Below are 13,921 nucleotides of genomic sequence, written 5' to 3'. Positions count from 1 at the left end.
CTTAATTACTGGCTTAGATCTGGTATGCTGTCACCAGCCAGAAATTCAATGTCTGGCACACTTTCTGTTCCCTCAAAACCTTCCCTGGGCAACACAGATCCAAATCCTTTGGATCTTAAAACAAGGAGAAATTAACCTTCCCCCTCCTTTCCCCCCACCAATCCCTGGTGAGTTCAGACCCAATCCCCTTGGATCTTAAAACAAGGAAAATCAATCAGACTCTTAAAAAGAAAGCTTTTAATTAAAGAAAGAAAAGGTAAAAATTATCTCTATAAAATCAGGATGGAAAATGCTTTACAGGGTACTCAGATTCATATAGACCAGAGAGGGACCCCCCGCCCCCCCAGCCTTAGTTTTAAAGTTACAGCAAACAGAGGTAAAAATCCTTCCAGCAAAAAGAAACATTCACAAGCTGAGAAAACAAACATAAAACTAATCCGTCTTGCCTGGCTATTACTTACAATTTTGAAACATGAAAGACTGATTCAGAAAGATTTGGAGAGCCTGGATGTACGTCTGGTCCCTCTTAGTCCCAAGAGCGAACAACAACAACACAAAAAGCACAAACAAAGACTTCCCTCCACCAAGATTTGAAAGTATCTTGTCCCCCTATTGGTCCTCTGGTCAGGTGTCAGCCAGGTTTACTGAGCTTCTTAACCCTTTATAGGTAAAAGAGACATTAACCCTTGACTATCTGTTTATGGCACCACTGAACTAGATGATCACAGTACTCCCTTTAACCTTAAAATCTGTGAAGCTACAAGTCTGAATTCAGATTCTTTGGTTGTTTTCCAGGGGGAGCTGATCAGCTTATCCAAGCAGTGTGACTTGCCCACCAGAAAGGTGGAGAGGTGGTTCCGATACCGGCGGAACCAGGACAAACCCAGCCTGATTACAAAATTCTGTGAGGTCAGGTGAGTGCTATGGTCAGAGGCCTTGGGTCACTTCAACCTTCCAGCAGGGTCTGAGCTCTGCAGTCTGTGCACAACCTCCCAGCACCTCCGGGTCCCAGCTGGAATGTGCCCTTCCTGCTGCCCCTCTGCTTCATCTCCTCCCTCCTGTGCTGCCTCCCTACCCTAAATCAGAGGCCTCGCTTTTCCCTCCATCTTCAGCCCCTGGACTGTCTCCTTGGCCCTGTCTCCTCCTACACCTGCCCTCCTCACTCCTTCTGATCCCTTCCTGCCCTTACATTCCTCACCTTTAAACGGGCTTGTTACCCGGGATTTTCAGAACCCAAAGCAGGGGTAACTAACTGTTCCACTCCAGGCAGTTTCAGGAATAAATTAGTGGGAGCACAGCAATTTCCATCTGATAAATTGTTAATACAAGCAAACATGCTTTTATCTAAAACAACAGGTTGTTGGATTTAAGCACCCTCAGACACATAAGCAGTAGGGCTAGGACATCCCAGATATAGTTACCCACAGTCTGAGATTGTTTTAAATAATCACCGGCCGGGCTTCCAGGGGCCCTCTTTCCATCCAGCTGATGAGGAGTTTAGATATCAGCTCCTTGCGCAGAGAAAAGCTCCCTCGGGCTGCTGCAAGGTATTCACTTTCACCTCATCTTTTGTACCTAACTCTAACAAAGCACACAGCCTATAGTGACTCCTAGTGAGTCAGCATAACAACCTCCACTGGGTCACCAATTCTACTTTCAACAAACTGCTCAGTATCTCAAAACACTTCTAGTATTTCCATCCATAACAGCAACATGTCAGGGCACCTAAAACCAAGGTCGCTATCCACTCACTCTTCCATAACTTTCTGGCCCAGCCTCCCAGTCTGATTAGCAAGTACGCAGCTGTCTGACCTTGTCTGACAAAGGCCTAAGATTATTCCCAGTGATGTGATGTTTGGTTTTCAGCTGGCAGTGGCTGAACGTACAAAATGGCTGACTGCAGCACTGTCACACAGGAATGTCAAATTCCAGGGCAACAGGCTCCATCACCTCTGCTTTCAAACATGACGTCTCCTGAAAAATCTGTTGACACCCCCTCCCTGTCCTTCTCCTACCTTCAGAACCCTCAAGGCTGCTTCTCCTCCTCCGGATCTCCTCTGCCCCCTTTAAACTGACTCCCGCTACTGAACCCTTATTGTGGTGCCGTTCATCCCCCTCTGCAGTGATTACCCTAGACGGTGCTGTCCAGAGGCTAGGCCAGCTCCTCTGCTGGTGTCAGGTGGCCCCACCAGTTTACATCAGCAGAGCTCAGCTCCTGCATCCCGTTGGTTCAGTGTGTTTGGTGGGTGCTCAGCAATTGTAATTCCCCCAACGCCCCTCTGAAATGCTGTGTATAAATCAGCGCAATTACAGAGATGACAAAGCTGAGGCACAGGGAGGTCAAGGCAAAACTGGGTTCCTCGGGTTTTGGGTGCCCAAGTTTAGACAGCAAAGATGTCTCAAGCTGGGCATGCAAAAATGTAAGTCCCCAAAATCAGAGGTTCTGGGCAGCAACCACTTCCGCTGGCTTCAGCTGGAAGGAGGCTAGAGAGGGATTGTCACAGCGCCGGTCTTGCATATGATGCCTCTCACCCCGTGTCTGCATTGCTCGGTGACATTCTCTGGGGGTCAGACTAGATGATCAGAATGGTCCGTGGCCATCGCTGACTCCATGAAACATTCTGTAGGTGCCCAGGAAGAGGGTCTAGAGGACCTAGTGGGCTGTTGCCATGTCTAACGTCTCTGATGCACTGACCAGTCTGAATATGTTCAGTGTACTTGCCCAGGGGCTGAGGCACTCTGTACCCTGGGGTGCCCATCTCTTGCAGGCAGGACCAGAGAGCTGAAGCTCTTGTACATAACAGTGGACCTCTACCACCACGCAGTGGCTGATGCAAGCAGCAATTTCCATACATAGGAGGAATAGAAAAATAAGGGATCAAAAATAAAGGAACAGGTCCAATGAAATCCCCATAGTCTCTGCTAATCCCATTCCACTGAGCCCAGCTGACGTGCCAGGAGTCACACGCTGCTGAAAGTCTGCTTTGGCCAGGAATCACAGCTGCTGAGCGGGTGTGGCCTTTCCGTATGTCAGGGTCAGAGCAAGGAAAGAGCCATGGTTTGAAGCCTGTTGCTCTTGGCATAAAAATATCCCAGTTCCCCTATGCTCATTCCCTCCACCAATCCCAAAAATGTGTTAGGCTGGGCTAGTTACCATATAGAGGAACAGAATTCTGGGAAGTGATAAGGGATTGAAATAGAGACATCTTGACAAACACTTAGCACCTGAATATTTGGGATGAGGCAATTAAATGTACCTGTGTCACTGTAAGAGGTGGGTTGAAATCCAAGCTCTAATTAAATCAATGGGAGATTTGCCATGGACTTCACTGGGGCCGGGATTTCTCCCTGGGACTGGGACTCAGGAGAGATGGGTTGTATTCGCAGCGCTTATTCTCTGGGTGATCATGGGCAAGGCATTTACCCACTCTGTGCCTCAGTTTCCTCATCTGTACCATGGAGATGTTACTTTCGTATCTCCTATGAGGCTGAGCAATTACTGTTTGTAAAGTTCTTGGAGATCCTGGAATCGAAAGTGCTAGAGACATGCAAAGTGTTACTATAATTTATTATCATCTGGATGAGTATTTGATACCACCACAGCTCATGTGCCTTTGACAGTGTCACTGTTTGAATGAATGTCTGGCTGACACTGGGCACAGAGTTGTAACCTGACCTCTGATGGAGTTTTAATTTGCTTTGTTTTGTTTGTTTTAGCTGGAGGTTTACATTTTACTTCATTTCTTTCTTCACTGGACTTGCTGTCCTGTATGATGTGAGTATATAAGCAGTGCCTACTCGGGTCAGCTGAAATGGTACATTTTATAATTCAAACACATGTCCACTTGGACCTGAGCTTACACACCCTCTGCAATGCACATCAGCCACTAGATGGTAAACACGTTTGGTCTTGATTAATTTAGGTTGGAGCTCAACCTCCATCTTGGATGTGAAAGGATCCCTAGCAGATTGTCAACCCCCGAGCCACTCATTCCCCTCTGTGATCATTTAGTGATATAGAAGGATGTGCACAGACAACCTTAACTCTAGCATCTCCTAACGTTTGAGTGCTTGACTTTGCAACCTTAATGTTCTGTCCATGTGTTTTTTGTGGATGAAATGTCCTATGTTTTTAAAACCATATTGAGCCCCACATGGGTCAGCAGCAGGGTTGGGACTTCTAGATCCATAGCACACACCTCTGCCACGGGAGCTAATGGACAGCAATAGCAGATTGTCATCCTCTACTTGGACAACGCTAGAGGGGGATGAGACACACACTTGGCCAGTGGGAGTCAGAGACATTTGCTGACAGCAGAAGAATGGTGAGACTCAGGAATCCTGGGTTCATTTTCAGGTTCTAGAGGGGAATGTCCTCTAATGTTTACAGAGTCTTCTGCTTCCTCCAAGCCTGTGCCTGATCCTATCCCGCACCTCCATAGCTCTAGTCCATGTCCCTTTCTGCTCCTATACACACACATAGACTCTTATTGCTGCTTCTCACCATCCCCTCTGCAGGTTCTCAACCCCCTGCTGTCTCTAACCCTCACCAGCTTAGGTCCTCCCTCCTCACCCTTCTCAAGCTGCTTCCTCCATCTCCTTTGCGTTAGCATTGGCAGGGGCCACCGAGAGCATAAGAGAGACAGTTTCCCCATTCTCAGTTCTGGCACCAGCACCATGAAGAGCAACTGTGAAGAAAGTCTTGCTTAGCTCTCCTGCCTGGGATGAAGCATGTCTGTCACTCTGTGGGATGATGCATTGGCACATTCTCATTCTGGGCAGCATTAGGAGCATGCTCGGTCCAGAAAGACTCTTAGGAGAATTTAGCTGCCAACGTAACTAGTCTCAACTGCGGATGTGCAACCTGAGATTTTTCACAGGCTCTTTGCGTGGCCAAGTCTGGTGTGATTTTTCACAGAGATAGCAAAAGCCACCTTCCTGACATGAGGATGACCCCTCGCTGCCTAATTTCAAGACCTGCTCTAGAGCACAGAAGTGCTAGAGCATCTCAATAAAATGGTTATAAGAATATTTTTAAGATGTGAAAAACATTGTATTTCCCCATTACCTCATTCTGGACTATTTTAGCAGAAACTTTCCCAAAATATTCCGCCTGAGGAAGAAACTCAGCCTGGGAAATTTCAGCTGGAACAGTTAACAATTGGCAAAGTTACAAGCAACTGAAAAAAGTCTTAAAATGAAAAGTGCCAGACAACCTGGTGGTGCAACCAGCTCTGCCCGTAATAAAACATGACAATGTATAATGGAAACAGGCCCAACTATCACATTCTGGGTGTAATCCAGACCAGTGATGAGTTGTCTCGCCAGCTGCCTCACAATGCTTTGCTCGTGTAGCTCCCGCCTTGGGCACCTCACAAATAGCTACCAGCATGGAGGTCACACCCTGAGTGTCTGTGTATAGCTGCAACCCTGGTGTGGTCCAGCAGCTCTGACCCCAGCAGCCTGTCAGCAACACACCAGCCCCGCTCTGGCTTCCAGCAGCCTTGGTTCCTACCTGCAGAGTGACCCCAGCACACTCCCAGTCCCAGATTTTCCCAAAAATGTGTGTTCGGCACTGTCCATCCCTCTCCTGGACAGTACAGATATTAAGATCTGTTGCCTCTTGAAAGGGTCAATATTCAACAGTTTGCTAATTTAACTGGAGTTACCAAACAGCTCAGTTTAAACACAGCACTGGATTGGTTTAGATTAAAAAATAAAACAGGTTTATTAACGAAAGATTATAGGGTTTTAGGTGAATTCAAGTATAAGAAAGGGTTACAAGCAAATTAAAGTGAAAGCACACATCTAAAAGTCTAAAACTTCAACTTAATCTAGCAAGGTTTGGTTCAAGGCTTTGTTCAAGATGGTCTTTCTCACCCACAGTCTTCCAACAAGATGGCGACTGACCCTTTCCTTGGTCAGGATCTGTCCCCAGGCTCAAAGGTGCTGGTTCCTTTGTCATCTTAGGTGAAAGAGACAGAGAGAACTTGAGATTCTCTGCCCCTTTCTTTGATAGTCCAGTGAACTGTTGAGGTGGATTTTTCTCAAGATTTCCCCTCAAAGCAAAGCTTATTCAAACAATAAAGAAGATGAAATGAAGTCTGGTGGAAGAGGCTCCATGCTCCTTCTTCCTACCTGTGTTTGTTGAAATGCAACTTTGCTTTGTTTCCTGCCATCTCCTCCCCTGCTGCCTGGAGGAGCCTGTTTACTACTTATATGTAAATTGAGGTAAACATGGATTCCTTTGTTTAGGAGAGATCCCATTTAGCAACCTTTGCCTAGGCTGGGCTGTGTAGTTTTGACCATGTGCTAATAACGTCATACAGGGGGATTTTGTAACTTTACATATACTGTTGCTTCATATATTTCACCATGATATTATTGATGAGCAAGTTTTCAAATGAAACCCCACAAGGCATATTCTGTACAGAGATTAGTACAATAGAGTGTAGGATACAAATACAGGGGTGCTTAGTGTATCTCCTATTCATTAGGCAGCTGGTATTCTCATAGTTAAATTACCCTTTGTTTCTTTACAGAAGTCCTGGTTTTGGGACCATAGAAAATGCTGGGTGGGGTATCCACAACAGGTGAGTCACTCAGGTGCAAAGATCCATATCACAAGTCATGTCTCATCGCTGGCTCATATGCTAACACCCAGTTACACCCCTTCACTTGCACCACTAGCATTAGAAATGGGCCTGAGTGAAAACCCCAGACCCACATGCAGCCAGAATCCAAACCCTGATCCCAAACCAGTCTCCAGGTTATTACCAGACCATATTCTTGTATGAGATACAGTGTGAAGAGGATACCTGTTGATGACCTAGGTTTGATTCCAGAGACATCAGTCACCTCTGGACAGGCTTGTTACTCCTTCCCTCCTGTAGTGCTGTGAATGGTGATTATTTTAGAGTTGGGGAGAAGGAGCCAACAGAGATGAGTGGGTAATTGGAGAAGTAGAAGGAAAATGAAGAGAGTCCTTGGTCATGGCAGCCAAAGCATAGTGGAGAATCAAGGAGGACGAGGGAGTGCTCCCAGGTATCAAGGTTTGAAGATGAGCTTGAGGATGGGGAGGGGCCCTTGGTCAGCAAGAGGACGTTGGAGACTGTGGTGGAAGAAGTTTTCATGCATGTCTATAACAGAAGGAACATTCAGGTTGCTGTCGCATATCTAGTGGTGCTGAAGAATCACCTCTCAGGCAATGTGTTTCCTCACGAGGACTGGCAGCAGCAGGGTCTCACACCTATTGAGCATAGTGGGTGTTCTCCTATAGCTTTACACTGTCCAGGCCCAACCCTCATCAGCTAAAAGCTGCAATGAGGATCAGACCACTGCCTGCCGCGTTTCCCGTGGAGCCAGCCCAGGAGAACAGAAATGAACATTTACCAGCCAACGCACAAAATCCCCTCCCTGCTCTTTATCTGGGTACTGATGATACTGACAAAAATGCAAGATATTTTGCTTGTCAGTCAAGCCCCACCACCACCACTCTCCAGAGTCAAGGGGCCAAGAGCAATGTGGGGAGGCTGTAGCCGTGCATCTCCTATTGTGTATGAGAGCTGGTGATGACAATGCCTCTCTCCTTATTCTGGGACACATTCTGCCTCCTCTGGAGAAGACAGCACTAGCTGGCTGCATAGCAGCAACCTCTCCACACAGTAAAGGCAGCAGGCTGGTGTTTCAGCAGCTCTCAGAGAGGGCGTGTGAGGAGCTGAGCTGAGGTCCATCAGATGTGAAGAAGCTAATTTTAATTTCCGAAGAATTCTTTCCATAAAAAACTGGAGCAGCTGCCTCATCCAAGCTTGGTGAGAAATCCTGGGAGTCAGTGTAAAGCCCTGAGCTGTCATTCTAGCTCCTTTCAGGAGAGCAGCTGTCAGTCTGTAGAGTCTGCATGAGGTTGCATGCTTGGCAGCAGCAGGCAACAACTAAGGAGATTTGTGGTGCTGCTACCGCAGATGGGTCATTGTGGCCCCTGCAAGCCTCTGTGACAACTGGAATTTTAGCCCCTCAGAGCTGGAATTCTGCCTCTCCCTTTAGCTCCTCCTGAGCATTTCTCAGGGCATGCTGGGAAGGCGAGGTAAGTCTGAGCTTGGGAAGGATTTCCCATTGCAGTTCTCTGCGGGGAACTATAAAATCCATGAGAAGGGCAATGGGAAACTCAGTTCACTGTCATCACTGGTTTCAAACCCAGCCCTTATCAAGGCTTGCTGCTGCTTTCTCATCTGATAGAACATTACATAAGAATGGCCATACTGGGTCAGACCAATGGTCCATCTAGCCCAATATCCTGTCTTCCAACAGTGGCTGGCGCCAGGTGCTTCAGAGAGAATGAACAGAACAGGCAGTTTATCGAGTGATCCCTCCCCTGTCATCCAGTATCAGCTTATGGAACTCACAGGTTAGGGACACCCAGAGCATGGAGCCATGACCCTGACCATCTTATAGACTCATAGACTCATAGACTCTAGGACTGGAAGGGACCTCGAGAGGTCATCGAGTCCAGTCCCCTGCCCTCGTGGCAGGACCAAATACTGTCTAGACCATCCCTAATAGACATTTATCTAACCTACTCTTAAATATCTCCAGAGATGGAGATTCCACAACTTCCCTAGGCAATCTATTCCAGTGTTTAACTACCCTGACAGTTAGGAACTTTTTCCTAATGTCCAACCTAAATCTCCCTTGCTGCAGTTTAAGCCCATTGCTTCTTGTTCTATCATTGGAGGCTAACGTGAACAAGTTTTCTCCCTCCTCCTGATGACACCCTTTTAGATACCTGAAAACTGCTATCATGTCCCCTCTCAGTCTTCTCTTTTCCAAACTAAACAAACCCAATTCCTTCAGCCTTCCTTCATAGGTCATGTTCTCAAGACCTTTAATCATTCTTGTTGCTCTTCTCTGGACCCTCTCCAATTTCTCCACATCTTTCTTGAAATGTGGTGCCCAGAACTGGACACAATACTCCAGTTGAGGCCTAACCAGCGCAGAGTAAAGCGGAAGAATGACTTCTCGTGTCTTGTTTACAACACACCTGTTAATGCATCCCAGAATCATGTTTGCTTTTTTTGCAACAGTATCACGCTGTTGACTCATATTAAGCTTGTGATCCACTATGACCCTAGATCTCTTTCTGCCATACTCCTTCCTAGACAGTCTCTTCCCATTCTGTATGTGTGAAACTGATTGTTAGGAAGGAACAATCTTGGCTAATAGCCATTCACGGACCTATCCTCCATGAACTTATCTAGTTCTTTTTTAACCCAGTTAATACTTTTGGCTTTCCTAATGTCCCCTGGCAATGAGTTCCACAGGTTGTCTGTGCCTTGTATATTTCCTTATGTTTGTTTTAAACCTGATGCCTATTAATTTCATTGGATGACTCTGGTTTCTGTACTATGTGAAGGGGCAAACAACACTTCCCTATTCACCTTCTCCACACCACTCATGATTTTATAAACCTTTATCATATCCCCCCTTAGTTTTCTCTTTTCCAAGCTGAACAGAGCTAGTCTTTTTACCCTCTCTTCATGTGGAAGCTGTTCCATACCCCTAATCATTGCCCTTCTCTGCCAACCTATTGCCCTTCTCTTCACTTTTTCCAATTCTAATATATCTTTTTTTCAGATAGGGATACCAGATCTGCACCCAGCATTCAAGATGTGGGCGTGCCATGGATTTATATAGAGGCAATATTTTTTCTGTCTTATTATCTATCCCTTTCCTAATGGTTTCTAACATTGTTAACTTTTTTTACATGCTGCTGCACACTGAAGAGATGTTTTCAGAGAATTATCCATGGTGACTCCAAGATCTCTCTCTTGAGTGGTAACAGCTAATTTAGATTCCATCATTTTGTATATATAGTTGGGATTAGGTTTTCCAATGTGCATTACTTTGCATTTATCAACATGGATTTTATTTGCCTTTTGTTACCCAGTTACCCAGTTTCGTGAGATCCCTTTGTAACTCTTGTGGTAAATGGCCAATGCTACTGTGGTGGGTCCTGCGCTTTTTCTTGGTGTTGTGGGTTAGGGTGCCACCCCTTGCCCCTATTCTTGGGCATTGTGGGATCTGCTAGTGCCCTGGTGGAAGAGAGAGAGGAGCAGGGAATGGACCCAGATCTGCTCTCCTACTCCGGGTACCAGCCCCTTCAGCTTTGCTGGCTGCTTACCCTCACTCCCTTTGGGTAGAGTTTCCCTCAGTCCTCTGTGCTGGGGGAGTCCCTCTGCTCTGCTTGGGAAATGTTTCCCTTCCTCTTGTCCTCTGGCTAATAGCAATACTTCTCCAAACTCTAGTTAGCTCTCCTTCTCTCTCTCTCTCTCTCTCTTACTGAAGGGGGGGAGGTTTATTAGTTCTTGGGCGGGGCCTTAATCGGCTGCAGGTGCTCCAATTACCCAGTAGTAATCTTTCCTTAGTCCACAGGGAATAAGGCCTTGATCATTCTAGGGTTTATATACCTCCCATCTACCACGCACCTACTCCTCTCTGGCTCTGTTGTATCACATTCTTCATAGTCAATCTGGACTTAATTATCTCGAGTAGTTTTGTATCATCTACAGACTTTGCTATCTCACTGTTTACCCCTTATTCCAGATAAGGTATGAATATGTAGACTATCACTGGTCCAAGTACAGAACCCTGGGGGACACCACTATTTACTTCTCTCCATTGTTAAAATTGACCATTTATTTCTACCCTTTGTTTCCTGTCTTTTAACCAATTACTGATCCATGAGAGGACCTTTCCTTGTATCCCATGACTGCTTACTTTGCTTAAGAGCCTTTGGGGTGGCACTTTGTCAGAGGTTTTCTGAAAGTCCAGATACAATATATCCACTGGTCACCCTTGTCCACATGCTTGTTGGCACCCTCAGAGAATTCTAATAGATTAGTGAGGCATGATTTTCCTTTAAAAAAGCCATATTGACTTTTCCCCAACATACCGCAATCATGGGATAAGACAGAAGGTTCTCTCACAGATCAGTAACTGGTTAAAGATAGGGAAAAAAGGGTTGAAATAAATGGTTTTCACAATGGAGAGGTAAATAGTGGTGTCCCCCAGGTTCTGTACTTGGACCAGTGATGTTCAACATCTTCATACATTATCTGGAAAAAGGGGTAAATAGCAAGGTAGCAAAGTTTGTAGATGATACAAAACTGCTCGAGATAATTAAGTCCAGAGTTGACTGTGAAAAATGTGATACAACAGGGCCAGAGATAGTTAAGTCCAAAGCAGACTGAAGAGTTACAAAGGGATCTCACAAAACTGGGTGAATGGGCAACAAAATGGCAAATGAAATTCAATGTTGGTAAGTGCAAAGTAATGCACATTGGAAAACATAATCCCAAGTATACATACAAAATGATGGGGTCTGAATTAGCTGTTACCACTCAAGAAAGAGATCTTGGAGTCATTGTGGCTAGTTCTCTGAAAACATCCCCACAGTGTGCAGCGGCAGTCAAAAAAGCGAACAGAGTGTTATTATCCGTTAGGAAAGGGATAGATAATAAGACAGTTAATATCATACTGCCAATATATTAATCCATGGTACTCCACGTCTTGAATACTGCATGCAATTACGGTTGCCCTGTCTCAAAAAAGATATATTAGAAATGGAAAAGGAACAGAGAAGGGGAAGAAAAATGATTAGGGGTATGAAACAGCTTCCATATGAGGAGAGATCAAAAAGACCTGGACTGTTCAGCTTGGAAAAGAGATGACTAAGGTGGGGGATAAGATAGAAGTCTACAAAATTTTGAGTGGTGTAGAGAAAATGCATAGGGAAATGTTACTTACCTTTTTAACATAACACAAGAACCAAGGGCCACCCAAAGAAATTAATAGGCAGCAGCTTTAAAACAAAAGGAAGTTCTTCTTCACACAGCGTACAGTCAATTTGTGGAACTCATCATCAAGGGGTGTTGTGACAGCCAAAACTATAAATGGGTTAAAAATGAATTAGATAAGTTCCTGGAGGATAAGGTCCATCAATGGCTAATAGGCTAGATGGTCAGAGATGCAATCCCATTCTCTGGGTGTCCCTAAGCCTCTGACTGCCAGAAGCTGGGACTGGATGACAGGATAGATCACTTGAAAATTGCCCTGTTCTGTTCTCTTGGTACTAGAATTTGTTGGTTCAGAAATCAGACCCCTTGCTGAATGAAGAAAAGGTTAAGAGATGACTGGATCAAGGTCTGTAGGTCCCAACACAGGCAGAGACTGTCTGATACCAGGCTGTCTCTTCTAGCAGACACATGCAGGACAATATCTTGCGGGTCCACAGTGAAGTCAGGAACGTTCAAAACAGAATAAGTGGCCATGTTTAATAGTGGGAGTAATTAACCATTGCAACAGATCAGCAAGAGATTTGCAAATCCTCCTTCATTTAGAGTTTCCTCATCAAGGCTGGGCATCTCTTGTCAAAAGATCTGCTTTAGCAGAACCTGTGGGCACATCCTCTTGCCTGTGCAATGCAGGAGGTCAGAATGAAGGTTCAGAATGGGACCTCCTGGCCTTAAAATCTCTTCAACCTTGGGATAAAGGATGTTTGAATAAATGAAGTGAAAACATACAATCAAACCTACATTTAGGGGAAACAGAAGCAAAGAGTACATCCAATAATCCATGGCTATGTTGGTTGCAGTGGCTCAGAAATCATAATGTCTAAGCTGGTAAATTCTAGTTTAAGAAAGCCCTGTGGTGCCCACAGAGATACAATTGCTAATTAAAATGTGTGTCTCCTACAGATCTGGGCTAGAACTTGCTCTTTTCAGCTGTGAAACCACAGGCTATTGCCTGGTGAGCAAACAGAGAATTTTTGATAGCTGGTAGTAATAGCTGGTTCCTTGACTGCATCGTGGAACGTCCTCTAGAGGGCAACATTACACTTAAAACCAGCACTTCCCACTGGAGCCAAGGGGCACTATCCCTCCATTCCACAGCATTCTTGTAAGGCCTTTCCCCTGAAATGCAGAGACCTGATCACTACCCAAAACTGTTTGTTTTGTTTGTGGTTTTTCCCCCTTGCCCCCAACCTGTGGCGCTTGTGTGTGGGGTATAACGCAGCCTCTCCCTCTGGTGTTGCAGCCCTTACTGCCCTCGGTGTTCTGGTACTACATGCTGGAACTCTCCTTCTACTCCTCGCTGGTCTGCGTGCTGCCCTTTGATGTGAAAAGGAAGGTGAGTGGCAGCACCATGGGGATGGGGATGGGGACGCAAACATCTGGAAGCCTGGAAGGGGGTCAGTTTGGTGAATGTGCCATGCCACAATCTAACAAATGCGAGTTTCCAATTGTACAAGTGTTACAACCAATGTTAGAATGGAAGCTTTCCATTTCTGCTGAGTGCAGTGTGGGATCATTAGCTTACTAATTGAATGCTAGTTTCTTTTCATGTCAGCTTTTAGTTGGAACAGTATTTCTGAAATCAGGACACTTGGTTATTCTTAACCAATCAACAATCACCCGGTCTCACATCAATATACCGTCAGCATTTCACTCGTCAAGTGAGGATACAACCAATGTTCTAGGTGTGTACTGAATAGTTTTGCAAACAATTGTCAAAGCTTAATGGTGGGGCTTACACCAAGGAACAGTCAAATCACCAAGATTTCTTGCTATATTTATTTATGATCATCAGTTCTTTAGTATTGAACACATTTATCAACTTCCAATATTTCTGGAAGGATGGACGTGTCTTTAAGGCACTTTCAAGAATGTGGTCCCTGCTATTTCAGTGGTTTAGTTTGCAAGGGACAACTTTAGAACATCAAAAGCAGTTGCTTAAAGTTATGGTTCAAATCTTTCTTAGGCCAATTTGCTTTGGTATATAGCATTAGTTACAATCTAAAATATGGTTAGAGATCTCACTAGAGCGTGCAGACTCAGCAAGATAACTAACCTTCAGTTATTTATAT

At 45.2% G+C, this 13,921-nt stretch overlaps 1 protein-coding gene across 3 annotated transcripts in view; it reads left to right on the top strand.

The window, feature by feature from the left end:
* LOC127040042 (ceramide synthase 2-like) overlaps nucleotides 1–13,921 on the top strand; it is a 126,783-nt gene that overhangs the window by 94,261 nt on the left and 18,601 nt on the right. For all 3 annotated transcript variants that reach the window (XM_050933797.1, XM_050933796.1, XM_050933798.1), the window contains 4 exons: nucleotides 796–914; nucleotides 3,718–3,775; nucleotides 6,543–6,593; nucleotides 13,093–13,185. In XM_050933797.1, coding sequence (XP_050789754.1) covers nucleotides 796–914; nucleotides 3,718–3,775; nucleotides 6,543–6,593; nucleotides 13,093–13,185 — 321 coding nt within the window. The remainder of the gene's footprint in view (nucleotides 1–795; nucleotides 915–3,717; nucleotides 3,776–6,542; nucleotides 6,594–13,092; nucleotides 13,186–13,921) is intronic.

Source organism: Gopherus flavomarginatus, chromosome 24 (genome assembly GCF_025201925.1).
Source record: "Gopherus flavomarginatus isolate rGopFla2 chromosome 24, rGopFla2.mat.asm, whole genome shotgun sequence".
Classification (NCBI taxonomy): Eukaryota; Metazoa; Chordata; order Testudines; family Testudinidae; genus Gopherus; species Gopherus flavomarginatus.
The sequence above is the reverse complement of the archived record's forward strand: the minus strand, read 5'-3'. Positions and strand labels throughout refer to the sequence as shown.